This window comes from Poecilia formosa, unplaced genomic scaffold, assembly GCF_000485575.1.
Source record: "Poecilia formosa unplaced genomic scaffold, Poecilia_formosa-5.1.2 Scaffold15, whole genome shotgun sequence".
NCBI classification, from domain to species: Eukaryota; Metazoa; Chordata; class Actinopteri; order Cyprinodontiformes; family Poeciliidae; genus Poecilia; species Poecilia formosa.
The window spans coordinates 1-26,619 of record NW_006799954.1 but is presented as its reverse complement, the minus strand read 5'-3'; the positions used below and the strand labels follow the sequence as shown (position 1 = coordinate 26,619).

General features: G+C 39.2%; 3 protein-coding genes across 3 annotated transcripts; 2 read left to right on the top strand and 1 right to left on the bottom strand.

The window, feature by feature from the left end:
- Positions 1 to 265: 265 nt before the first annotated feature.
- gdf10a (growth differentiation factor 10a) lies at positions 266 to 7,021 on the top strand. Its single transcript, XM_007546054.2, has 3 exons — positions 266 to 717; positions 3,987 to 5,089; positions 5,189 to 7,021. The coding sequence occupies exons 1-3, from the start codon at positions 513 to 515 to the stop codon at positions 5,378 to 5,380; spliced, it is 1,500 nt and encodes a 499-aa protein (XP_007546116.1). The 5' UTR covers positions 266 to 512; the 3' UTR covers positions 5,381 to 7,021.
- Positions 7,022 to 10,193: 3,172 nt separating this feature from the next.
- On the bottom strand, positions 10,194 to 14,588 carry znf488 (zinc finger protein 488). The gene is made up of 4 exons (XM_007546053.2): positions 14,439 to 14,588; positions 13,598 to 13,817; positions 13,210 to 13,438; positions 10,194 to 11,944 (listed from the first exon to the last, which is right to left on the bottom strand). The coding sequence occupies exons 1-4, from the start codon at positions 14,447 to 14,449 to the stop codon at positions 10,848 to 10,850; spliced, it is 1,557 nt and encodes a 518-aa protein (XP_007546115.1). The 5' UTR covers positions 14,450 to 14,588; the 3' UTR covers positions 10,194 to 10,847.
- A 1,992-nt stretch (positions 14,589 to 16,580) lies between these two features.
- Positions 16,581 to 26,547, top strand: LOC103134174 (anthrax toxin receptor 1-like). The gene is made up of 8 exons (XM_007546318.2): positions 16,581 to 16,932; positions 23,889 to 23,960; positions 24,049 to 24,120; positions 24,396 to 24,477; positions 25,255 to 25,285; positions 25,385 to 25,458; positions 26,294 to 26,362; positions 26,445 to 26,547. The coding sequence occupies exons 1-8, from the start codon at positions 16,772 to 16,774 to the stop codon at positions 26,529 to 26,531; spliced, it is 648 nt and encodes a 215-aa protein (XP_007546380.2). The 5' UTR covers positions 16,581 to 16,771; the 3' UTR covers positions 26,532 to 26,547.
- The last annotated feature ends 72 nt before the right edge of the window (positions 26,548 to 26,619 follow it).

The following is a 26,619-nucleotide window of genomic DNA, read 5'->3' as shown; positions in this document are numbered from 1 at the left end:
AATTACTTTGCCCGCAAGGAGGGAAAAAAAAGCATTTCAGTTGACCAAATGGGTTCAAATTTTGTTTTCAAAAAGAGATCCAAAACCGCATGCAAGGAAATATAACATCGTCTTCTTTAACATCTCGGGCAGGGAGAAAAAGGGGTCAGCCTCATGACCTTCACTTCTGGCTCTTGACTGTGCAGGGACCCCGTTGGCTGACGGGATTGTGCGTCATCGCCTCTTGCCGCTCCAGTGCTATAACCCCCCTGGAAGCCGCTGGCGATCACACAAGTGTTAAAGTACCAGCCCCAACTGTTGCCCGGACCAACCCATCCAGCATCCAGGTCCCACACAGTCCGACAGAGAGCAGAGAGAGTGCGCACGGAGCGCATAGGGGAAAGTCGTGCTTTTATACAACGTGGATTGTTTTTATGATTCGTTTTGGACATTTCTCTGCACGTTTCCTCTTTTTTATATATTTTTGGAGTTTTTGCTGGATCGTTCTCGGCCCATAAACGGCAGTCCTTATTATGACTTCCTCGCACCTGTCTCTACTGACGCTGATCTGCGTCCTGGCCTCTGCATCGGTTACCGGAGACACCGGCTTCCTCCAGCTCTCAAGTGACTTTGATGAGGACATGCTCTCCCGGCATATGCATAGGTTGTACGAGAAATATAACAGAGAAAAGCGCCTGAAAGAAGGAAACACTATCAGGAGTTTCAGAGCCATCCAAGGTGTGTAAACAAGCTCACCTGCATGACGCATGGGTGCTCAAATGAAGCAATTTAGAAGACGCTGTGCAGCAAAAATACGAGTCGTGTTTTAAAATGCATTGGGAATTGCAAAGAACTAAATGTGCAGGATAAGAAGTTCCCCCAGTTATTTCCATTAGCTGCTACTCAAAATGCAGACGCCCAGCCGGCCCAAGTCATACATGAACAAAGCTCCAAATCATGTTTGCAAAAAAGAAAAATTGAAAGACTAAATAAGAGATCATGTGGAGGAAAGTGTTAAGCTCACAGTAGTGGTGGGATGCAATAAAACTGTCTTGAATTAGAGGCATCAAGTAGCAATACTTAACACAGTAGCTATATTTATTTTTCATTCCAAATACTATTGAATAAATAAGTCGAAACATATCATGCAAACGCATCAAAAATATAACTACTTATTTTGTCTCTGAACTTGCACCAGGACTTGTGTAGCAAGTAGTGGCTGTAAAGCTCATGCTCACAGCAAGATGTTTTGAAATGATGCTGTAGCCTTGAAGTGCAGCAGTACTCAAAACAAAAGTGAACTCTCGAGGGATTACCGCCACCCGGAGAGTTTGCATCAGTGTGACTGGTGGACCAGAAATGGTGTAACCTAAAAAGAAGCTTTTAATTATTTGATTGTTTTATAATAATTCTTAGAAATTACTGTATTAAAGTCTGCATTAATAGTTATAAATTAATGTTGAAAATCAGTTCAGCAGCTTATTGTGTCTGTGAAGGAGTCTTATTTTATTGACATTGTAATAGTCAATGCATTATTTCTAGCAATTTTTTGTTAGTGAAACAAGAAATTGTCTTATAACCTGCAGATATTGAAATTATTTAACTAAGTTTGCATTCCTCTCGATTTTTTTTTCTATTGCTACTATGGCCCCACCACCTTTTGTGAGCTTTAGCATCTTGATCCCTTATATCAAGATGCTAAAGCTCTTGATATAAGTGCTTTATATCAAGAGCACTTATATCAAGTGCAAATCATGAAAATTTGATTTGAAAATTTGATTTGAGGAGGCAAATCATGAAAATGTGCCTCCACATTTCTGTTGCCAACATAAACTGTAAAGTTCTGTCTAGTTGGTCAAAACAAATTACAAGCATTCAGAATAAGAAAGCGTGACACTAGTTAAATCATTTTTGGAGGGGATTAATTGTTTGCATTCAATGGTATTTCAGTTACATTTGTGATGTAATATAACAAACATTTTTAGAGTAAATAAATTAGAATTGCTACAAGACTCCCGTACCATCGGAATAACTCAGATTAAAAAAACTTGCCTCCACGTTTATTTACATATGTGTTTACTCAGTAAATCGTTCTAAATAGTTTCAGGGGGCCAAATAAAACTTTTTTGCGTTGGGCCCCAAACAATCTAAGGCCGGTTCTGCACTCTAAATATCTAGGATTGTTTTGGATCAGTCTGAGAATGCGTTTAAATAGTTTCAGGATGCTGTGAGTTCATTGGGGCTCTGGAAGCAAAGGCGCCACTCGCATGCAGGGTCCGATCAATTACCCTAGACAGACTCGAAAGAATGCGTTTGAGCCACGTGCAGTAAAATAGAATACAGTTTAAAAAAAAAAAAAACTCAGGGGCAGGCAGATATGTGCGCAGAGCAGGGTCACTGTCGTGGCTTCTGTGTTTAAGTTAGTTGGTCCTGAGGGGAACGAGCGACTCCACGTCCTGGAAACAGGAGGCTTAATGCGCATTCTTTCCTCTCTGTCTGAAGCTGTTTTTATTAATGCGACTCTTCATTTATACACTGCAGAGCTCTCAGATAGCATATCATAACATGTGTGTATTTTTACTGCAGAGGCTCGATGTAATCCAAGGAGACATGTAAGAGACTTTTCAAAACGGTTTGAGGACTGCTGAAAAAGTTGATTGTATCTCAGTGACTGAGCAGGCTGTAGCAAGCTTAAAGGAAAGCTTCAACTGAAACTGAGGATAAGCACTTCCATATGCAGGTTGAATTCGGGGTAAAATATATCTTTTCACTCAGTCCACACTTCCGCTGAACTCTTACACAATGAACAATAACTCTGCTGTTGAAGTTAATGTTGATCATGAATATGCAGCCTGCCGCTCACCCAGAGTCTGGTTCCTCTTAAAGGCACACCTTCTCACATCCTACCAATGAGCTGCTCAAGAGTTTCAGGGTTCAGTCATGTAGCAACGTAAGGAAACGTCTTTGTCCTATTTTGGGGGGGGAACTTAACCACGTATAAGTGCCTTTGGCTCAGAGATTTTCCTTTTTCTAAATGTATTGCCTTTAATCTAAAAAATCTCAAATAACCGAGTTCAAACGTGGTTCAGCTTCTCGTTGCCTTAACCTGCTCTGTTTTTCTGTTTGGTCACGACTGTCATATTTTCTTCATAGACCGAAAGCATTTTCAATTGATCCTGGTTAATTTGTTAATGCAAAAGGGGTTCCACTTTAGGGCTTCAGAAACAAAACTTCAAAAAATATATAAAGACACATTTGGTCCAGTGATGCTAAAGGCATAACGATCAAGTTTGGGATGATGGTGGCGACGGTGGTAGGAGTTTGTTCTGCAAGACACTTGGGAAACATGCTTCACCTGCCTTGCCTGCTGGTGGTGGTCAGAGGCCTGGTGTCGTCGGTGCATTGCAGCATCGTCTCTGTAAACGTGACCTACAGCAGCTGTGGCTACTATCTGGGTAGTTTGCCATCATTAGCATGTAAATGTGTGCATGAATGCAACGTGAAGTGCTATACAAGTACAGGTCATTTACTATTTAAAACCAGGGAAGGGTCAACATTATCAATAGCTGGTCCCCATTAAGACTTCCTCTACATGGACACCAGCTGAACCAGGAAAAGACTCACAGAGACACACAGCAGTCACTATGCTCTCACCTTCAGGTAAAATGTTGTGGCTCTGTTCTGCACTGTGCATAGTGTAATTTGCAGCTTACTGATCCCCAGTAAAGTAAACACACGCCAAGCTGACTTGTGTTTACTTTAAGTTTGCCATGAAAACAAAAGAAAGCCTTTTGCCCTGGCAAGCAGCAAGTCAGCACGAACTGATTAAAAGTTCCAAGGAATTCTGATCAACTTAAAAATAAATTGTGCATTTTAAAAAATGAGTTAGTTACTTATAGAACATAAACATATTTGCATAAATATACTTAATAATGTGATTTTATTCATAAATCTTAGTTGATTCTCCAATGACTTTGTGCTGACTCTATGATTTAATGTTTCTACAGACTTTGCTGACCACAGGATTGTGTACAGACTTAACCTAACAACCCTTCAGGAATCAGAGGCCATCCTCTCTGCAACATTCCACTTCCTGCTAGATAAGCACACACTTACAAGACCCTGGTTCTGCAAACGCTTCAAGAGTCCATCATGTCACTCCGCATTCACACAACCTTCTCCGCCCATCAGCTTGATGTTTCGCTCCCACTCTTCTGGGTCAGAGGTTAGATCTGAGCCGGTGGAGTCATCTCTAGGTAACGTGACCTTTTACCCCCACAGGAAAGGGGTTTGGCAGATGAAAGATGTGACCAAGGTAATAAAGGAAGCTCAAGCTAGGGGTCAGTTTTTGCTGTCGCTGGAACTGGACTTTGGACAACAGCCCCATAAAAAACAAGGGGATGTTTTCTCTGCTGTCAGCATGCCCTACCTGTTACTGTATGCCAATGACCTAGCTTTAGCAGAGCCAAACAGTGTTGCTGCTAGCCTTCAGAGATATGACCCAATAAGTGAGGGAGCAGAAGTCCTGCACAGGTCTAACTCCTCACCGAGACTGAAGGGACGCATAAGAAGGCAAACGGATCCGCTCCCTGACACCATTCAGAACAACGAGTTGCCCAACGTCAACCTCAGACCCAGTGAATACAGAAAAGAGGACCTGTGGGAGATCAACTGGCACCTCGCATTCAAACCGAAGTTTAAAGCAGAGAGGAAAGAAAAGACGGGGAAGAGTCAAGACAGGGCCAGAGAAGAGAGAGACAAAGCTGAACCTCAGACCCTCAAAGGAGGAGAAAGAATAGCACAAATTAAAACGGACGATTCAGGTACCCTCAAAGAGAGTCCAACACTTTCTCTTGGTGACAGACAGAAGAATGAGCGGAACAATCAGGGAAAACACAAGGGCCGGGTTCACACTCAGTCATCTGTCCTGAGTTTTGATGAACAAACAATGCGGAAAGCCAGGAGACGGCAGTGGGGCCAGAACAGACGCTGTTCCAGGAGGAACCTAAGAGTGGATTTTGCTGATATTGGCTGGAATGAATGGGTCATAGCCCCCGAGTCATTCGATGCCTATTACTGTGCTGGTGCATGTGGTTTTCCCATGCCTCAGGTAGGAGTACACACATCCAACATCTTCTCTTGTCTCTTTCTACATTGCCTTATATCCTGGTCACAATTGCATGTTTCTTCTTTTCTTAAACCTTATCAGGCTGCCAGGCCATCCAACCACGCCACCATACAGAGCATAGTCCGAGCTGTTGGGATCATCTCTGGGATTCCTGAGCCCTGCTGTGTCCCAGAAAACATGAGTCCCCTGGCTGTGCTCTTCCAGGAAGAATCCAGAAACCTGGTACTCAAGGTTTACCCCAACATGTCTGTCCAATCCTGCTCCTGCCGATAGAACAGTGGTGAGGGGAGAACACAAAAAAGGGAGAAACAACAGGTGTAAAGGTGGCAGAACTGTGCAACTGTGCATCGGATAACAGGTTTCCTGATGCTGGACAAAAAATGCCACCCTACTCTGAAATATTCCTTCAAGAATAAGGGAGATGTAAAGGAATCGCTTCCATTGAATTTGACTGACCTCTGCACTGACAAGAGAAGCACAGACAGTGTTTTGTATCTCCAAGAAGACCCATAAGTTATATGTTGCTGAATGCAGTCAGTTCAGTAGAGCATTTAAGAGATGTTTTTCCTGTTTAATAGCAGAACGTTTTTAAACACAGCTCATGTTGAGTTTGTGGTTTTGTTTTACAATGCACTGCAAAAGTATTCATACCTGTTGAACCTTTTAAAATTTGTTCCCAATACAACCACAGGCTTCAAAGCATTTCCCTGGGATTTTATATGACAGAACAATACACAAAACTCTCATTAGCAAAGTGGAAATACAAGATTGAGTGCTATTGATTTATTTTTTTTTCTTTTACAAATAAAACTATGTAAAGTGTGGTGTTCATTTGTATTCAGTCAGAGTCAGATAACCACTTTTAGGTTTCTTCCAACTTCTAGAGACCTAGATCTGTGTTTGCATAATAATCCATCAAACACAGCAGACTGGAAGGATGGCATCTTTGAAAAGCAATTTCAAATTTAACATTTAGTTCTGGGCTTTGACTAAGTCATTCTAATACATTTATGTTCTTTGATCTAAGCCATCCAATTTTGGTTGTGGTTGAATGTCTAACGTCGGTGTCCTGGAAGGTGATCCTCATCCCTAATTGCAGGTTTGTTGCAGTCTCAAATGGTTTTCTTACAGAACTCTCTCATCTTTAGATCCAATCATCTTCCCATCAACTCTTGGCAAGTTCCCTCTTCCTGCTGAATAAAAGCATTCCAATAGGATGATGTTTCACCATTTTAAACATGTTTCACCATTTTAAGTCAGCCCCTTACCCCCATAGGACAGTCAACTCTCTTTAAATCTCATCTGACGAGAATGGGTTTCTTCATATCCCTGAATGCCTTGCAGTAAATTGTAAATTGAACTTTTCAAGACTTTTGTTTCGCATATTTTCTTCCCATTCTTCCATTATTGCCAGAGTTGTGGATCACAAAACTTATATTGTTCCAGTTGATGTCAGATCTTTGAATGGGTTGGCAGTCGTTCCATGCTCTTTTTATATTGAGTTGATGGACCAAACCACATTTTTCATACTTTTATTTTTAAAAAGCAATAATAAAACTAATAGTAAACCCATGTAATCATTTCCACACACATCCTCACACATTTTGTTCTACTTTATGTTGGTCTGTCACTTAAAATCTCATCAAAATACACCCAGGTTTGTGTGTCCAATATGATGAGATGTAAAATGGAGTAAGAATACTGGTGGAGGTGAAATTTTTGACTACAAAAGCACATTATTATTTGGCAGCAAACAAGATTATTAAAAATTTCCAATTTTGTGCATACTTCATATGTTTGCAGACAATATGTTGTTTATGTTGTATAAAGAAATAAATTGTAGAGAGCACTTCACACCCAGCAACTCCCCTCTAACACTTCAAGAATCTTAGAGTAAAAACATGTGTTTTGTAAGTTGTTTTCTTTTTGTTTGTTTGGTATTTTGGATGTGAAATCTGATTTAATATGACTCTAACAATAACTAGATTATGTACTGCTACTTTTCAGATTATACTGTTTTTTTTTTACTTGTGTATTGCTTAAATTATGAAAAATTTTTGCCTTATAAGAATTAGAATAAAAATAATTTAATCCATTGGCCTTGCAGTAATATTATTATTTTACACAGTATTGTTTTGTTCTTGGAAATTTCAGAGTGTGACGTTTTGTAGCAAAACAAAAAGGATATCATGGTTTTAGCATCACTGGTGTACAAAAGCAGGAAGGTTCCTCTCAGAAGTGGGCCCTTTGAACCCATTCTTGCCCCACACCAAAGACTCAGGCGTCAGCCGTCCAGCGAATAATGTGACGGATGTGGGCTGCTACGGATAAATGGTTGATGGAGGAAGCAAGCCTTCAGCCATCAGGACGTCAGCCACTTGAACTTCAAAACATAGAGCACTTCCTCCTTTTTCTGCTCATTCAAAGAGCATTTCCAAGTGTGTTTCTTTTCTTCCTGCAGATGCTTGCAGACAGATCATCTTGTGTCGAGATGATCTGCTTATCCCTTTTACTCACAGAAGAAAAAAGTAACAGGAAAAGAGGCCCAATTTTTATTAACTGTCCAATTACTACTCAGAAATACAGCGTCAGTGTGATACGTCTGTTCATAATGACGAAATGTTTTATGTGTAAAACACCTGGAAAGAAAACTGTCCCAAAGATAGCTACATGTTTCAGAGAGGAAGAATATAAAATGCCCTAATGTGACTGATTATTGCTGTCCAAATTTAAATTTGTGGTATTTTTGCCATGTTCATGGATCATGGGTATGTATAGAAGAGACATTTGCAATACTTGTTCTGATTATATCTTTGTCTGCTGAGAAGTGCTGATGAAAAATAAGTTAGTACCATCTTAAGTCAAAACGTATTATATTATTTTTGGTAAATTATTATGTTAACCAATTCAGATTGATATATTTACTCTAATGTGGCACAAACTGATACTAAAGTTGTAATTTGTAACTGTAATTTCTAATTTCTGTAAATATCAAAATGCCTATTTACTTAGTTTAGCCTTTAATTTGGAAATATATCTTTTCAGTCTCTTAGGTTTTTTGTTGTTTGTTTTTTTTACCATTTTTATATTTATTTACTTATTTAGCTTTTCTCTTCTCCTTTTTTCTACTTCTTCCTAAAATAATTTATTTATGCATGGACAAGAGTGAAGTGTTAGTTGTTTTCAAATTTGAAATAATGTCTATTAGTCACTTCATTCTACGGATTACCAGGGAAACATTATAGAAAACCATATTAAAGGACTTAATGGCAAAGGGCATCTTTGTGTCATTGCATCTAATGATGAAACGGTAAAATAAAGACATCACTGTGAATATATGTTGCAGTATGAAATCAAACTTGACGAGGGTGAGAAAATGCTGCTTCTTTTTTAACAACCGGAAGTTTTTAGCAATAAACTAAGCATTTTATGAATGAACTATAGTCCAACCACCATTATAACTGCAATGATGGCTGCAATTAGAGCTATTATAAATCATGTTTGCTTTATGTCAAAGCTTCAGTGTGTCAGCACTCACTATAATAAAATATCTACTTTTTTCCCCTTTTTTTAAACTAATTCCCGAACGAACCCCCTTACAGTCTCTGCCTCCATCCTGCCATCAGAAAGTGAACTGCATGTCATCTACAATCACTCTCACAGGAGAGCCCAGAAAACCACAGCAGACTTGTGCAAATGGGCCAATATGTGTAGAAACCAAAGTGAAACAAAACAAGTGGGGAACCAAGAATAATATGTACATTTCTACAGCATTATGGATAAATTATAGGGGAGCAATAAAGTAATTATTAGACAACAGAGAATTTTCTGTACCTGGATGAAATGGTCTGGTTATTGAGCTCAGAGCCATACCTCTGTTCATTAGTACAAAAGCTACTGTTTCTTTTGCTTAATCTGTCTAATCGGGTGAGTCTGTAGCTGCAATGTTAAGAAATCTCATCCTATGTGTTGAAAATATGAACTGGTTAATTTTTCTTTGAAATATTTTCCTCATCCAAGGAGAAATTCAGCTGCTTCAAAATTAAACCAACAGTAACAAAAGTTTCTTTTCACTGCATGTTCTATAATTCAGCCCCAAAAAGGTTAAAATGATTGTTTCTAACTTTTAAAGATTGACCATAATTACTTTCATCCATCTCAAATTTTCAAATAAAGCAAGCTTTGATTCACAACTTTAATTAAACCTGAAAGTAAAAACTTTGAATCTGAAAGGTATTTTTGAACTTTTTTTTTTAGTTTCCCTTTTTTTCATTTCAAAACATTTTCTTTTGATTTCTAATCTTTATTTTCAGTTTCATTTGATGTTTTTGTTTTCGTTTCAAATCTTTTTGCAGATTGATTGTATTTTTTCTTTTGATCAAATTTTATGGCCCCCATTAAGCCCCATATTTGGGTCTTTGTCATAAACGTTTTACATTCACATGAGAGGTTATTCTAGAGTTAAGTCTGAATAGGCAACAAGCTGATTTGTAGACAGGATTTCAATCACAAATTCAAAGCAGTGGAGCTTCTATCAATGCATAATAAAATGTATAATTTACCTGTTAACTCTGCTTAAGTCCTCATGCACTTATATAGAATTTGATTTGGGCTCCTCTTCCTGTTAAGAATCCTATTAATTAGATAAATATATGTTGAGAACAAATCTTTTTGTTTTCACCACAGCTAGGCTTTTCATTAAAGACAAAAAATGTTGGATTTTTCTGGTTATAATTTGGACTTTGAAATAACTATTCTGTTTGTTCTGTTTGATCCAGATTAAAATGTGGAAACCTCAACTTTAAAAAAAAAAACATAATTAAATCATTTTGTATTACAAATCCTGTTTTACAGGTACATCTCAGTAATACGGTGTATTAAATGTTACCTCGATTCAGAAAGTGAAGCTGACATTTAATATCCACGCAAAATGGTTTATTTCAAATGTTTACTTGATTTTGATTATTATGCTCTACAGCTGATAAAAACTGTTAAGAAAACATGTCGATCTAGAGGGCCTTCACCTTCTTCCATTGTTGGGTCCACTGAACAATACTCCATATAGCATCTAATGGATTTAGTTCTATTTTTCTGAGAACCTTTTTTTTTTTTTTTTCATCCTCTCTAACAACTATTGTGTGACTGGTCAGACAAATGAAGTGCAAATGGTTACTACTGATGTATGCTAAGAAGACTTCTCGGAAGTTCTGCACCTGAGCTCTTATGAAGTATGAAACCTCCTGATGAAACTTTCTTCTTGTTCTTTCCACTTTGAGCTTTATTTGTATAATGTACAGACCTTCACTGAGTGGTTTCAGCAAACAAAAAAATAATTGCATAAATGTTTGACTCATTTGGCTGCTTGTTCAACTATAGAATTACTAATGCTCTTTAGTGACAAGATAAAAACTTTTTGATAACATTTGATTTCTAAAAGCAAACTCAAGCCACACCTCGTGTGCGACTCCAAAAAAGAACAGCTGATAAATATAAGGAGAAACTGCACAGAAACATTTTCAACAATCGTCAGCTTTCCCGGAGATCTTTTCAACCTCCTGAGCCCCATAAGGCACAAAATAATCTGTTAAACTGCTTAACGTACAGGGCCACCAGACAGACGCGTCCCTCTGCTGCCATCTGGTGGACAAACTGTAACGGACACGTCTTTAATTACATACATTCATTATACACATCAAAGTCTTCAAGTTTAAATTAATCTTTTTCTTTTCTTTTTTTTATGTTAGTTATGAGAAGTCATGTGTCTCGACAGGTGGTGTCTCTCTCTGAAGTATTCGTGGCAAATCGGGCAGGTGAGTTTCTCCTCCTTCCTACGTCTCACCTGAGATTCCGCCGCGAACTCCTTTTTGTGGTGAGAGCGCATGTGAAACACCAGATCCGAGGTCATGCGGAAGGACAGGTTACATTTGGCGCACCAGTTCTGCACCGACACGCCGAATGAGGAGGTGAAAGTCGGCGGGAGGACCGTGAGGGCGGATGTGGTCTGGAGGTTTCTGGACCAGTGCTCCGGCGCGTAATGGAAAGCGTTGCCTAATGGAATCGGGGAGGCCAAAGTCTGCATGTCACCGCCCACGATGCTGGATGCCATCAGGTTGTTGTATCCCAGAATAGTCCTGTTGGTGAACACGTCAGTGATCTCATCCACGCGGCTAGAGGGGGCTGTTGGAGCGCTGCTTAGTCGGATCTGCTGGTTCAAAGCAGATGTCCTTTTACCAGGTTTACAAAACGCGCTTTTCTGCTCGCCCTGGCTGCTCGACAGAACCAGAGAAAACGCGCTGTTGCCACTCGAAAGCACACCAGATCCTTCCCCTGTCCCCAAACGTGTGTCAGGCACTTTATGGTGCGTAAAAGCTGCGCTGACTTCTCCAACTTCAGCTGAATCAGCGCTTCCTCGTGGCGCACGAACTGCTTTGACCCTGTCAGCTTTGAGTTTGTCAGGAGAGGAAGAGGAGGAGGAGAAGGAATCATCCGCAGCCTGGTCGCAGCTCTTACCCATTTGGGTGACATTTTCATCGTTTGAAATATTCGTTTTCTCTAACAGAACCGTTTTTCGCCACTTGGGGACCGGAGCATCTTCGTCCTTTCTCTTTCTGGAGGGAGTCTCCGCCTCGTCGCTTCCTCCAGATATTTTTTGCTCTAGATCTCTGGCGATGTTGTGGAAGTCGGTCACTCGGTGATGCCTCTTGGTTTCCACGTGCTTGAGCTCATAGACCTCACGGTTCCAGGCGTCGCTCTTCGATTGGGTGCACAGAAATCTGCAATGAGCCACGAATGGATTCTGATTTTTGAAGATCTGGTTGCATCTCCCGCATTTGTATTCTAGAAAAGAGAAAAAAAATGCATGTATAACATCACTTGGGATTTATTTATTTATTTATTTATTTATTTATTTATTTATTTATTTATTTATTTATTTCACTTGGTGTGTTTAGACTTTCGAATATGACAAACAAAACATACCGTGCACTGGCTGAAATATGCTAAAATATTGCTGTTAAACTAGTGGAGTCATAAATGCATCCCCATCCCTAACCTCTTGGTTTGGGCGTTCCTATTTATTCTTCAGTCCTTCATCTCTTTCCATTAGGCTCTTCAAACCCTCTTTGTGAACTTTGAGTTCCAACAAAAATATTTCTATAAAAGTAACACAAATATTGTTTGTAGCTCAAGATACAAAGCAAATATAGTGACCGATAAACTCATGTAGCCAGCTGCCATGATTGTGCGCAGAAACAAAGAATTTGACTTCAGTCTCGCTCACTCCCAGCACAAAGACATTAACTTTAGAGGAACTAAAATAAAGTACAAAAAGACTAAAATGTGCGTGTGTATGTACATCTATTTTTATGTATAGAATAAATATTTTTATTAAAAAATGCAAATTTTAGCATAACAGCAAAAGCATCTGTAGAAACAGTTACTACTCTTGGTGTATTAACAAGAATAGTATTTCTAGCATTGGCAAAAAAAAAAAAATGCTGGTTAAAATGCCAGTGATGGATGACATCCACTTTAATGGAGAGATGATTATTTAATATTTGGCTTATTTGCATGTGCAACACCTAAACACATGCAAGACGAAGACCTTTGAATCGCTGTCCACTGTGTGTGAAGAGACTGAAGTTCACAAACATGTTAAATTTCAGTCTGGCTGGACAGCGCAGTCCTTATAAAGAAATCCCACTATTTAATAAAATGCCCAAAGCAACCGAGAAAAAAACCTTGGTGCAGCTTGAACTTATGCTTATAAACTAGATCCATCTCACCTCCATTTAACACGTTGATCTTGTGTATAAAGTCCATAAGACATCTTTTGTTAAAAATGTAAGTTGTATCTGTTTTTTTGTTTGTTTGTTTGTTTGTTTGTTTGTTTTTTTCTGGATCTAATGTGCAGCTGCAACATCTACACACATACCAGCAAATAGCCTTTACACAGTTGTCCACTGTCATCACCGTTATGTATAAAAGGAAGTTCTCAAAATGCTGTTGAATATCAGTCTGAACCACTGTCTAAATCCCTTTAATTAATCCAATCCATCCAAGCAGCCTATAGACATCGGTACTCACTAAAAGCTGCATCTCACCTCCGTTCAGCCCTTTGATCATGTCTGTGAACCCCAGCAAGTCGGACAGCTCCTGGTCGTACCACACCAGCAGCTCCTCCTCAGACTGAATGTCCCGCGTAGTGCGCACATACACCTGACCCGCTTTCAGAAACGCCTCCGCGTTCTGCTCCTCTGCGTTACGCGCAGCCTGCACCAGCCGCAGCCAGGAGAACACCAGAGCTGAATTGCGCATGGCCTCTGGGTCGACCTGTTGGCACGACACACCAAAAGGGCGACTTTGTTTATTGTTGTTTGTTTTGCTGTGGCTGCTGTTTTTAATGCCACTTTTTATTATTATTTTTATTTTAAAGTTCACATATAAGTCGTTTGAAGTCCACATGTACACGCTGCCTGACCTTTGACTCACCCTGAACATGTAGGACTTGGCCGTCTTGTCGCTGCATTTCTGGGCAATAAAGGCGATGGTTTCGTAGAAAGTGTTTTGAAGGACGCACGGACCAAAGCACGTTCCTGCAGGGATGCAGCGCGTCACCACCACACTGGTGTTCAGATCCGTTGGATGCTGCAGGAATTTAGTGTCAGTGGACCAGATGGACCGAGTCTGGAGAGCGTGATCCATCGCTAAGCTGGAGAAGAATCATCAAAATCAGATACTGATTTATTTATTTATTTATTTATTTATTTACTTATTTATTTATTTTTACGATCAAATAATATCTAAATGGCATGGATAAAAGCTGTGCATCAAGTAATTTGCTATAGAACACAAATCTTTTAAATCTGTAACATGTGAAGCGAACTGGGTTTCAGATAACAAATGATCGGGGGAAAAAAAATCCTTTTGAAATATTGATGAAAAAATAAAATCCCAGAGGGAGGCAGACACAGCTGGTGTTGGAGTGAAATAATTTCTAACGTTCTTTGTTTCGGTTTTTCACTCGGTTACTCCTTTTGTCTCCGCATCTGCCGTGGAGTCCAACTGGCTCCTCTGCGCGCAAGAGAAGTTCAGCGGCTTTAAAAAAAAAAAAAAACATTTTATACGATCATTGAAACATATAAATGCAAAATGCCGATCTATTAGTTTACACAAACATATGAACATACGATATTGTAACCTATAGGAAGAATTTGGTGCCGCTCTTTAAAAAAAAAACAAAAAAAGCGTTTGAGCATGTTTGGCTGTGACTGGTCCGTGGTGTTCCTGCTGCAGAGGAGACGTGGATGAAGGATACTGCTGACGGACTCACCCGGCGAACATGGAGGGATGCTGTTGGTTCCGGCAGGTGCAAAGCGGACCTCAGAAGCGAAGCTCCCTTGGACAAGTTCCTTCTCCGACTGAGAGCTCTTCCTCACTTGCTGCCTCTCTCCTCTTCCTCTCCCAGAGGAAACTGAAGCCTGAAGCGCGGCGCACTCATTATAACACGTGCGCGCTCACGGTCGCACGCGCTCATGCACCCGTTTAGCTGCAGCATCTAAAGTGATAATACGGTATTCACAGTGTTTCCCATATGAAAACAGGATTTTGGCATTAATCTGGAATGCAGTGTATCAACGCAAATTCCTACTTCGTCGTGTTCATTTTAGCCTTGTGCTTATACGTGCGACTGCACTACAGTCTGTACTTTGTGATATTTCACAGTGCGTAAAATAAATCAGTCCAGTTATTATGACTTTTTAACTGTGCTCGAAAAATGATCATATGCTCTATTGCACAACAGAACCGCTCCTTTTGGTCGCGTTTCTATAAAAACAGTTACTTTGGCAGAGTGTGGCCAAAGAAAATGCAATGAAGTTGGCTGCCATAGTGTGAGCCTTTCAGGGTCTGGGCTTGCCAACGGGCCAATGCATTATTCATAACTAAATGTTTTTTGTTTAATGAGCATTTAATGATTATTCTGCATCAGAGCTTTCAATTTTGGGGTGGCCTAAATGTCCTGCTGGTTTCTGAGCCAACTTTTTGTTTTATAATGAGAAAGTAAAAAACCCCGAGGAAAGGATTCCTTGGAAGTTCTCCAACTATCAAATGACCTTAATAAATTTAAGGGGCTTTGGTGGAAGAATTAATCATTTATTTATTTATTTTTGTTGGTTGGCTTATATATTTATTATTTGGAAATAAGAACAGCTTACAATTAATGTTTAATATAACCAATTTCAATTAAACTTCCGTTATCTGAGATAGTTTGTGACTAAAATTGACAAAATTGAGTGTAAAAGCACAGTAGTTCTCATGAGGCGACCTCATGAGAACTACTGTGACAACCTTTCTCTGTATTGTGATATATATTTAACTTTGTGTCACCGTGGACTTGCGATAGCTTGTCATGTTAAAGTGATTTTCTTTATTTTTGTGACAATCACAGATGTTTGGAAACTTACCGGTCTCCTATGGAGTCCCCTAGTGGCCATGAAAATAAGTTGCGTCCCAAATCTACTGGTGAACTGCAAAATGTGAATGACTGAAATTATTATTTTTTTCTCCAGCTCAGCTTTGTGTGGTCTAATTGAGCCAACAAAACGCAAAAACAAACCTCTGACAACACTTATTGACCTCAAACATCTTCAAAAGAAAAAATAAAGGAGCTTAAAATGATCCAGTTTTACATTTATTTAGGACATAAGTAGTCATGCTGACTGAAACGTCAACAGTTTTATATGGTAACAGTCACGATGTAAGTTTCTAGTTGAATCTGTGTCTCACACTTCATGGAGAACATCACAGTATTATAAAATTAGTTACAGTTACACTTTCCTGATTGATCCAAGTCTGCATTACATTGGCTCTTCACAATTTATTTAATGGTATTCATGTAATAAATAAAGTGGAAATGGAGCCCAAGTGAAATAAGCTTTAGGGCCCCAGACAGCCTTAGACCGTCTCTGCCTTAAACATCAGTCGCACTTCTTCTGGTTTTGATGTTGGGGCGAAATGTTGAAGACAAATTAAGCGCATATTATAACGCATGACAATGAATGGATAAGCATGGCAGGGGAAACCCTCATACACCCAGCTGCTTTATGTCAAACTATGACGTGATTAAGTCATATATGAATATCTATAAAGCTATAACAAAATCAATGTTACTTGCGGTCAGTTGTTAATGTGTATACATTTTTTATTATTATTACACGAAAATAAAAAAATCAAGGCTAAGACCTTTAGATGTCGTGCAAATGTGTTTTTTTGTTACGTTTGTGTTATGTTGCTTCAAATTGTGGCAATCTGCCCCCGAATTTGAACAGAGAGGATTTCTTCTCCTTTGGAAACAAATGGAAAAAGTGAAGTTTTGCATCTCTCCTCGGGTGTCGCTCCTCTCCTCTTCTCGGTTCTCCTCTCGCATCTCCTTCATCCTGCCCCGCTTTCATGCTTTTTTTTTTTTCCCCGTCAGCCGAAAGAGAAGCCTTGAAGAGCCCGGCTTGAGCAGAGCAACACTCCTCCTGGGCTGACTCCTCCTTGAAGGCACACACATATAATAATAATAATAATCCCAACAGTCTGTTTGGAAACAGACGAGTAAAGAGAAATGTGAAGATCCTGAGTGGTTGCAGTGTTGGAGAAGTAAAGTGCTAACCTGGAAAGATGGCGTGGACACAGGCTCGCTTGTTGCTCCTCGCCTTTGCTTCGCTTGGATTTTTCCTCCTCTGCGTCCCGGTGGAAGGGGAGCCGCCGGGAGAGCAACAGGAGGAGGAGGAGACCATGTCCTGTCAGGGCGCGTTTGACCTCTACTTTGTTCTGGACAAGTGAGTCCCCTGATATTATTTATGGCATTGTTACTTTCTGCTCGCTGCGCATTGCCATGCAACCGAGCTTAGAAACGTGGAGCGCATCAATCGTCCTGTTGTGGCCTAACGGTGCTTTAGAGAAGAAAACTACTCAGTGCGGCGTCATGGGTGACTTATACATTAAACATCTGCATCGTAGGGTTTATTATTCTACAAAGTCAGTGTCGGGATAAAAGTGCCTATGTGTCACAAAACTACCCCCCCCCCCCCCCCTTCCTCCTGAATGTCCATTTGCTTAGGAACACACCTAAAACCACTTCTCTTTGTTTTAGATATGTTCAACTATGCAGGCTGTAGTGATTTTTCAAGTAGAGAGAATATTCTGGATTTCGGAGACTTTCGGAGCGTGTTTTTCTTTTTGTCTGGCTGAAAGTGGTGAGTCAAAAAAAGGCTGTGTTACCCACGGATGTGGGCAGGGCGAGCAGGATAGGGTTTCAGGCTGATGACGCCTGCGGACACAGCTGCAGACGCTGCCCGCAGCGGTGCTGCATGGCCCGGTGAACTCCTCAATGGGTCCTTTTCACTTGTGCCCTGACTTAAATGATCACTCTTTCTTTAATCCTGCAAGTTCGCAGATATAAGTTATTGTGTTTTGGATAACAGCATTTTTTTTATTATTATTTATTTATTTTTTATGTTTTTTTGCAAACTCTGGCTGAAATCTTTAATTGTAAAATAGTAAAAATTTAAAACAAAGGAGATGTAAAATATACCTAAAGGTACAATTTAAGTTAACAGTATTTATTACAGTGCCATCTAGAGGCAAAATTGCAGATTGCAGCAAAATCATCCGCATCATTCCCACCCCCATCCTTCAATTCAGTTTCAGTTTTGATTAATTCATTACCTTTTATTTGGAACATGTAGACATGACATGGGTTTTTAACTAAAGGATAAGGGAAACATATTGCCAAAATAAAGTCAGATAAAGTAAAACAGCATAAATGTAACTCAAATCTCATTGATTTACAGTCAAGCAAAAGAGTGTAAAGAGTAGCTCTGCTTATTTAATCCAGCCCCTTCTAAATCATAGGTCATTATTTTCATTGAAGAATATTATTTTAATTTAATTTTTAAATAATAAATCTAAGCAACAGGAACACTTAGAGAATCTTAAAAAAAGTTAATTTTCCTTGTATTTTTAGAGCATCATAGAGCTGAACTATTTTCATAAATGGTGAGTGTGTACTTTTTTCCATTTCCAGTAAACTTGACAGAGAAATGACAACAATGAAGTGTTAACCACTGACCAATAAAGTGCTTAAGGATTCACTATGAAAAATTGTAAGAAAGTTCAACTATTTGACAGGACAATATCAATAAAATGCATATTTAGACTTATGCACATTAGCCTAATGTTAGAGAGTATATTTAAAAATGTTAATTGATGTTCTAAGATAGCTAATATTGAGGTATTGCCAAGAGATCACCTTGTATTAAAACAGGTTTTAAGTCAACATTAGATATTTTTTTTATAATGCAAGGCCGTTTCATCTTTCTTTTTTTTTTCCATCTACAAGTGCGGTGTGGCTTATATTGTGTCTGGACTATGCAGATGTAGATATGATGAAACACAGTGGTGGCAGCATTGTGCTGTGAGCTTTTCTTTAACATGGGAGTTGACGGGATGATGCAGATGAGTTAAATACGGGGAAATCCTGGAAGAAAACATTCTAAAAACCTGCAAAAGACTTAAAAATCTGAGGACTCTAAAGTGTGGCATGCATATGTATTCAACCTCATACATATGTTGAGATTTTTATCTGAACCGTATTTAAATTCAGGCCTTGAGCATTGATTTATGTCTAGCCAACATGCCTATGTTCACGACTCCACACACAAACAGCTGCTTTTCTTTTAGTGAGCACATCGATTTAAAGTGGTTTGTTTGAAACATTTTATGTTTGTTTTATGTTCTTTTGATGAAGAAATTGCCGGTGCTAGTTACCATCCACTTTCTCATCCAGACTTCTGCACAGCAGCTGAAATCAGGTGAAACCAGTTAGCAGCAGAGAACATGGAGTGATGTACAAACAATTTATGTATTTATTGATCTGTTTGGTTGTCATTCTTTTTCACTGCAATGCTTCTCCTTACCTTAGAGTGAATGTATGTAGTGTTGTGATTTCCAGCTAAGTCGGCCCTCTATTTGCTTATTTATCTTTTATTTCTAAATATAAGTGTTTTAGTTTCATTCAAATTTAGTTGCAGCTTGTTTTTTTTTTTTCAGTTACCTCACTTCATTTGTCATCTTATTTAATAAACACTGCAAATCAGGACCAGAGCAGAACATATTCATTAGTAAAAAAAAAAAAAAGACCAATTTTATTACTTCAGACACATTGCATACGGCATTACACTTCATTCCTTAAAAAGAAATGCAGACACTGAATACACTAAATTCACTTTTACATGCACATTTTCAAGATTCTCTATCATTAAAAGAAAACATAAACAAAAGAAATGTTGAAATAACAGACCAGGCTAATAACTGGTGATAATATTGCCAGAAATAAAAAAAATAAAGGAAGGGGAGGGAGATATATTCTGAGCACGGCTAGTGATTCTCCAAGAACAATATTATCTTGTTGTTTTTTTTAACCTCACACACCATTAGGAGTAACCTTACTGTAGCGCAGCAAAAATGCTTTTGCAACAAGGTCAAGACAAAGCCACACACTGAAAAAATTCCCAGCAAAATCAACCCTGCAGTTGTTATTGTTTCCAACATTTCTTCCAAGTCTTTGTCTCATATGTGATGGCATGCTAAATATCCTAACAAGCTCAGTTTTATCATCAAAACTCAAAGTGGATGTTGGCAGAAATGTGGTGATGTGGCTTGTAGAAAAGGATCTTGGTCATCTTGAGGCACTGAGAGTTTGGTGCCAAATAGGCCATCGAGAAAATGCTGCAATCTCTACTGAGACCACGATAAATTTTTCACACAGGAACATCAAACGTTTCATCTCGTAGCCCTGAATTAGTTTGATTTTTTTTTTAATTTGGTGGTGAGTGCACCAAAATAAAATTGCTGCTTATGCACATCATGAGCCAAATGTACTGAAATTATGGCTTTTCAAAACATGATGTCTTAGCAGAGGTAAAAAAAAATAAATAAAACAGACACCCAACACCACAATCGAATTGTTTGCTCAATCTGACTAGAAGATGAAAATTACAACAAGTCTTTAATGGAGTAAAGATTGAGTTTGAGACGACGCTGCACGTAATCCAAGACTTGCGAGCATAAGCTTGAGAAAGAATGCCCGTCTTCCAGTGTCCTCAGTGGAACCGCCCCATGAGCTGTGAAGTTGACAAACTGAGTGACATTTAGGTCGGGTTTAGACACGTTGGGCGATCTTTCAGATGTCCACCTCGCCATCTGTCTGCCACTGTTCAGTCTTTACCCTTTGCTTCAAAAAGTTTAGTCGGAGCCTCAGGAGTGCGGCACATCATGCATGGCCAAGCCTCTGGAGCTGCAAGCTTCGTCAGGCCTTCAGGAAGCCGCTGATCTTTCCTCCGAGATAGGACTGTCTCGTTTCCGCGCTCTGCGGATCTTAAATGCCACCCAGTGACCCAATCTAATATTTCCATGGCAGAGTGCAGAGCAAAGCTGAAAACAGCAAATGTGCATCTAGGTTTTAGACATCACCTCATTGGTGTTTGTCTGTCCCTCATGTTTGACTTTGGCTGTGTGACAGGGTTATGAGCTCATAACTGCAAGCAACAGAAAAACTAAATTACCATGAGCGCCACCTTTTTAAAGCCATGTCTGATCCTCACTTCAAACCAGGCTACAGGGTTTTTTTTTTTTTGTCCTCCCAGTCTGGGTCTTCATAAATTCAGTAATAATGACTGTTGTGTAGAGGTCTCAAACAGATTTATGTTCTTTTTTTAAAGGGGGAAGCATTGTCATGTCTGGTCTTCAGAACCTAAAAATAAATCTACCGAAATAAAATGACGATAACTTTGTTTTTGTTAAAGTTTTGATTTTAGCTGTAGAAGTAACCCAGTCTTTTATTATTATTATTAAAAAAAATTTTTACATTGAATTCAACAACATTGAAAAAAAGTGACATCAAATTTTCATATGTAGTTTGAAACCAAATATTTACATGCATTGTTTAAAACTCAAATAATCAGATTTTCCCAACTATCTGATGTTTAACAAGATAAAAAAAAAAAAAAAACAGTGTTCCTTTTTTTAGGTTAATTAATGTCACGACTTCAGGAAGTACGGATAGAGTAATTCACAACCTTTGAGCTAAATGGATTCCACCCTATGAATGTATTTTAAGACAACAGGGCTTTCTCCTCTGACATTATTGAAAAATAAATAGAAATCAATGAAATATCAAGAAGAGGAATTGTGAATCTCCACCAGTCTGGTTCATTCTTTACAGTTTCCAGATGGCTGAATGCACCACATTCATCTGTTCAAATAATTAAGAGTATAGACATAGCAGGGAAGTCCAGCCGGCATACCGTTCAGGAAGAACACCGACTCTGTGTCCCCGGGATGAGCGTGTTTTGGTGAGAAATATGCATAACAACCCCGAAGCCAAAGTAAAAGACCTTGTAAGGAGGCTGGTTGAAGCTGGTAGGAGAGTGTCATTTGGATATGGGCAGAAAGTCTACCCAGCAAAAAGAAGGCCATTACTTCAACAGCAACTTAAAAAGCCAACTTTGTAGTTAGAAAACATACTTTGAGATAGATACGTTTATTTTTTGGAAAATATGTCCTGTGATGTAATTAAACTAAAGTTTAAGTGTTTAGGTACAGGAAAAAACGTGGAGCTTGAAAGCCTCAGAATTGGGGGTGCACTGATTTATCGGTGCAAATTTCCTTAATTATGGGAGATCGGTGATCGACCGATACCTACATGTGAAACTGATCATATCCTCTGATCTTATCTACTTCTGCGAGGGTCCAAAACTCGACCACCGTCCTCTTCTGCTCTAATATGAGAGAAGTTTGACTGGTAGATAAACCCACCAGATCATATCTGCATGTTAGTCACACTACCGTTACCAACGCAGTGACTATCTTTCTATATTTACAACATTTCAGGCAAAAAAACAAACAAAAAAAAAACAGGTATTGGCTTTTTAAAGATTGGTAATTGGCGATCGGCCAGAAAACTGCAATCAGTGCACCTCTACTTGTCATGGGGATGTTTTGCTTCAGGAAGGAACGGTTACTTCACAAATTAGATGGCTTGAGGGAAGAACATTATGTGGAAATATTGAAGCAACATCTCAGAAATAACATCAGCCAGGAAGTTAAACCACCAATGGATCTTCCAAAGGGATAATAACCCTTCGCACACAGCCAAGTTAGTTAGAAGGTGTATTAAGGACAACAGAGTCATTATTTAGGAGTGGCCATTGCAAAGCCCTGGTCTCATTCCCACAGAAAGCAGAAAAGGCGTGAGCGAGTGAGGCAGCTTAACAAACCTGGCTCAGTTACACCAGCTCGGTCTGGAGAAAGAGGCCAAAAGTCCAGCAAATTGCTGTGAGAAGCTTGTGGAAGGATACCCAACATGTTTGGCCCAAGTCATGTAATTTAATGGAAATGAAACCAAATATCAAGAAAAGACATGAATTAAAACAATAAGTTAAAAAGATTTCTCCCTCTCACTGTTCTGCTGTTTAAGAGCTGCAAAATTATTTGGGTAATCAAGGCTGACAGGAAATGTTTAGTCTCACAGTGAGGAAAAAAAAAGTCTTTTTAAACAGTGTGTATAACACTCTGGTTTCAGCTGCATTTTTACATACTTGTGTTTGAGTTAATCAGCGGCTAACATGTTTGTAAGTTGTTGTTTTTTTTCCCCCATCTCAAAATATTGTCTTTATGTTTTGTCTTGTATTGACTTAAAAGTCAAACAATAAACTGCAGCAATATTCATTTACCATGTTCTGACTTTGCAAATTATAGAACATTAATAATATGAAGTTCTTTCGCTTTAGCCGTTTCTGCACGTTACTGTTGCACGCACGTAGGTCGAAAAATGTGCTTAGGTCTTATTTTGATAAAAAGAACATCAGCTAGACCGTTTTAACTTTATGCGATCCTTTTCACAAACACAGTGAAATGACGCAGAGTTTCTGTTGAGCTTTAGTGCACAAAGTTTCTCAATAAGATAGGGATCAAGCAGGAAGCTCCTCCTGCTGCTTTTCTGTTTATCAGATACTTCCACAGAAGATGGTAAACTGAGAGAGAAGTCTACATTTATATAGAGGATACAAACAGTCCCACTTGAACCCAACAGGCTCTGTGTTTCATTTTACTTATGACCCTCTAAAACTCATGCAGATTTGCTGCTAAAGGGCTTTGATGTTACTTCCTGCAACACACATTCAGACATCTCCCCCCTGCTGAGTGTTAGTTATGGTTCCCTCTGTTGTTCATGTCAAAGCCTTTTTTACTCTAGCGGACGGACACCCAACCTGTTGTTGGGCTGGCCGTGCATAGTGGGACCATCTGTTCCCCCTCACAGTCACACACACACGCACACACACTGTCACTCGAACACGAACAGAGGCCAGCTGCTTGCTACGCGGTCCCTGTTTAGAGGCAGACTGCTGCATCTGTCCCTGTCTAACCTCAACCCTGTGGCCCAGCAGCAATTAGCTCCCATTAGCAGCACTGTGAGACGGGCTTAAAAGAGACGGTTCCGTTTATGGCATCATGCAGCAGACTAACCAGCAGCTCACAGATGACGGGTTGCAGTCCAAACTAAAGGAATGTTACTAAATCATCAGAGGGTTGACCTCGGCAGAGAGAGGGGTGACTTTTTTTCTGAAGCATGTGGGATGCATCTGCGTGTTTTCTAAGGACAATATTAACACTGCTATGTATACATGGATTCAGAGTTTGTTTTTTTTTAACTGGGAAAATTGCTGATTTTCAGATCTGGCAGCGTGAAGCATCACTGGAACGAGATTTACTCCTTTGTGAAGCACCTAGCAGAGAAGTTTATCAGGTAAAATGGACGACGACGCATATAAGTTGTTGGATGTTTTGTTATTGTTTTTACTGAAAGCTGAAGTGGAACAACTTTGTGCCTGCAGCCCCATGCTGAGGATGTCCTTCATCGTCTTTTCCACACAAGGAAAAATCATCATGGAGCTGACCGAGAACAGGTAACACACTCAGTGTTTTGTCCATCCATCTGTCCGTCCGTCCGTCCGTCTGCCCGTCCATCCATCCATCCATCCATCCATCCATCCATCCATCCATCCATCCATCCATCCATCCATCCATCCATCCATCCATCCATCCATCCAAACGCTAGGTTCTACCTGACTGAAAAACATTCTGTTGACTCTACCTACTCTGTTCTATTTATTTTAATAAGAACTCCCCCTCAGTTTGTTTAGGGTGTTTTTAATCTGGATGTTTGTTTTTTACTCCTCAGGGAGGCCATAACCGAAGGCTTGAGGGCTCTGAACGATGTTATTCCTGGAGGAGACACATGCATGAACCTCGGCCTGGAGATGGTATGACTAATTCTGTTTTTGTGTACTAAATGCCTCCCCTGTGGCGCAATGATTTATATTATTCAGTTAAACAAAGGTTTAGCTGAATTGCCTGAATCTGAAAAAAAAATTGCAAACTGCTGTTTTGCCTGTGTATGTGTGTCCAAAGCACTTCATTTTACCGCCTGACTTTTTAACAACCCCTTCTTTTACAGCTCACTTTATAGTAATTGGTAGTGACAGTTACTTTTTTTTCACTTAGGACAGTTGAGCATGTAAGCGAAAATGTTAAATGATGACATCATAAAGCAAAGTTTGGAAAAGTCTCAAAACAAAACAAGTTGGACGGTTTGCAGGCAGAGGTTAACTCCCTGTGGTTTGAACACTTAGGTGTGCAGGTTTATGTCTGCAGTCATAATTATTATGCTAGAATTCACAATTGGGAACTATGCATTTTTTAAAAGTTTTTATTATTATTATTGTTATTATTATTATATAGACAGTTACCTTGACTAGCATGATTTTTTCCTCACAATATGTTTTTTTCTCCTGTTAAACTTTTAACGCCTTTATGCTAAAATAATAATATTTCCTCCAGTCACTCATTGTTAATTTTACACAAGAAAAACTGGCACACATTTATGTGCGCATTAAATTCTTTTCTATTAATCTCTAATTGAATGTCATGATCTAACTTGCATCTCCTGGGATTAGCAGAAATATTAATATGTGACCATTTTACTGTGTGAAACCATTTTAATGGAATATTGACTGATACCTGTTTTTTTGCTATTACAGGCTAATGCACAGATTTACCATGAGAACCGAGGTAAGCTCCATCTGAAATGTTTTTTGTTGTTTGTTTTTTTTTTAACCACAATTAAATATAATAGCAAAAACAAACATATATGCTCCATGTTTTCTGTAGGGACTGCCAGTGTTATCATCGCTCTGACAGATGGGGAACTGAAGGAAAGGCAGTACGACACAGCACAGCGTGAGGTAATGTGTGTTAATGTGTGTTAATGCGTTTTAATGCGGGAAGAAATGCGCTATGGCATGCGGCCTTGTTGTGGATTATTACCACTCTAGTTGAAATCAGTTTTGCTCTAGAAAACTTTTGATCGATTGAATTTGTGGCTTAAACTTAGGAAATTCCAATTTAAATGTTGCTTCCTTACTTGCTGGGAGTGGAAGTGGCTGAAATGAAGTATTTCATTTATGACCTGATCTGACAGAGGCAGCTAGAGAAAATTACATAAAATCAACATCTACTAACCACTAATGACAAACTAAAGAAATTACTAAAATTCCATATTATGGCTCTAAATCAATTTTTAAGGGAAGTTTGGGGAAGGAAAAAGCAAGGAACAAAGCTGTTGAGCATCCAGAAAACGAGACCTGAGCCTCAGGAACAGAACAGTGAAGGTTGTGATGACTTGGATTTATGCTGAAAAACCCTCAGCTCCCACAGTGGGTGAATTTGTTTATACGTCACTCTTGAAAAGACTGGCAGAATAATTGTTTCGCTTGAAGAATTATGACAAAATGGATATTCAGCATTTAATTGTATGACAATAAATCATGGACTGTTCAAAATTAAAAGGAAATGTAGTGGTTAGGATTTAATTATTTGTTGTTTTGTATCAGAACAAAATGACACAAAAACAGCTCAAAGTGTCAGTAAGTCATCTTTATTATGAGAGACTTGAACAAAGCTTTGACAAATAGCCTAAAAGTTCATTTTGCTCACATATTAACATCTCTAAGGCCATTTTAGATGAGCAGAAAAGCAGAGACACTAAAATCTTACCAAATGTTCGACCAACCCTTGCAGGCACAAAGAGCCAGGTCTTTGGGAGCCATTGTTTATTGTGTAGGAGTCAAAGACTTCAACCAGACCCAGGTAAGACGCACATAGAAATAAAATGTCGCAAATGTGTTAAAGCATCTACTCAGTTTTGCTTCCTGTTTCTATATTTTTGCAGCTTGCAACTATTGCAGATACCATGGAACATGTGTTTCCAGTAACGGGAGGCTTCCAAGCCCTCAGAGGAATTATTGACTCGGTATGACACACGCATGCAGCACCACATCTATGTTATAGCAAAATTCACCCACACAGCAAGACTCATTAAAGCATATTGCATCCCGAAATGTCAC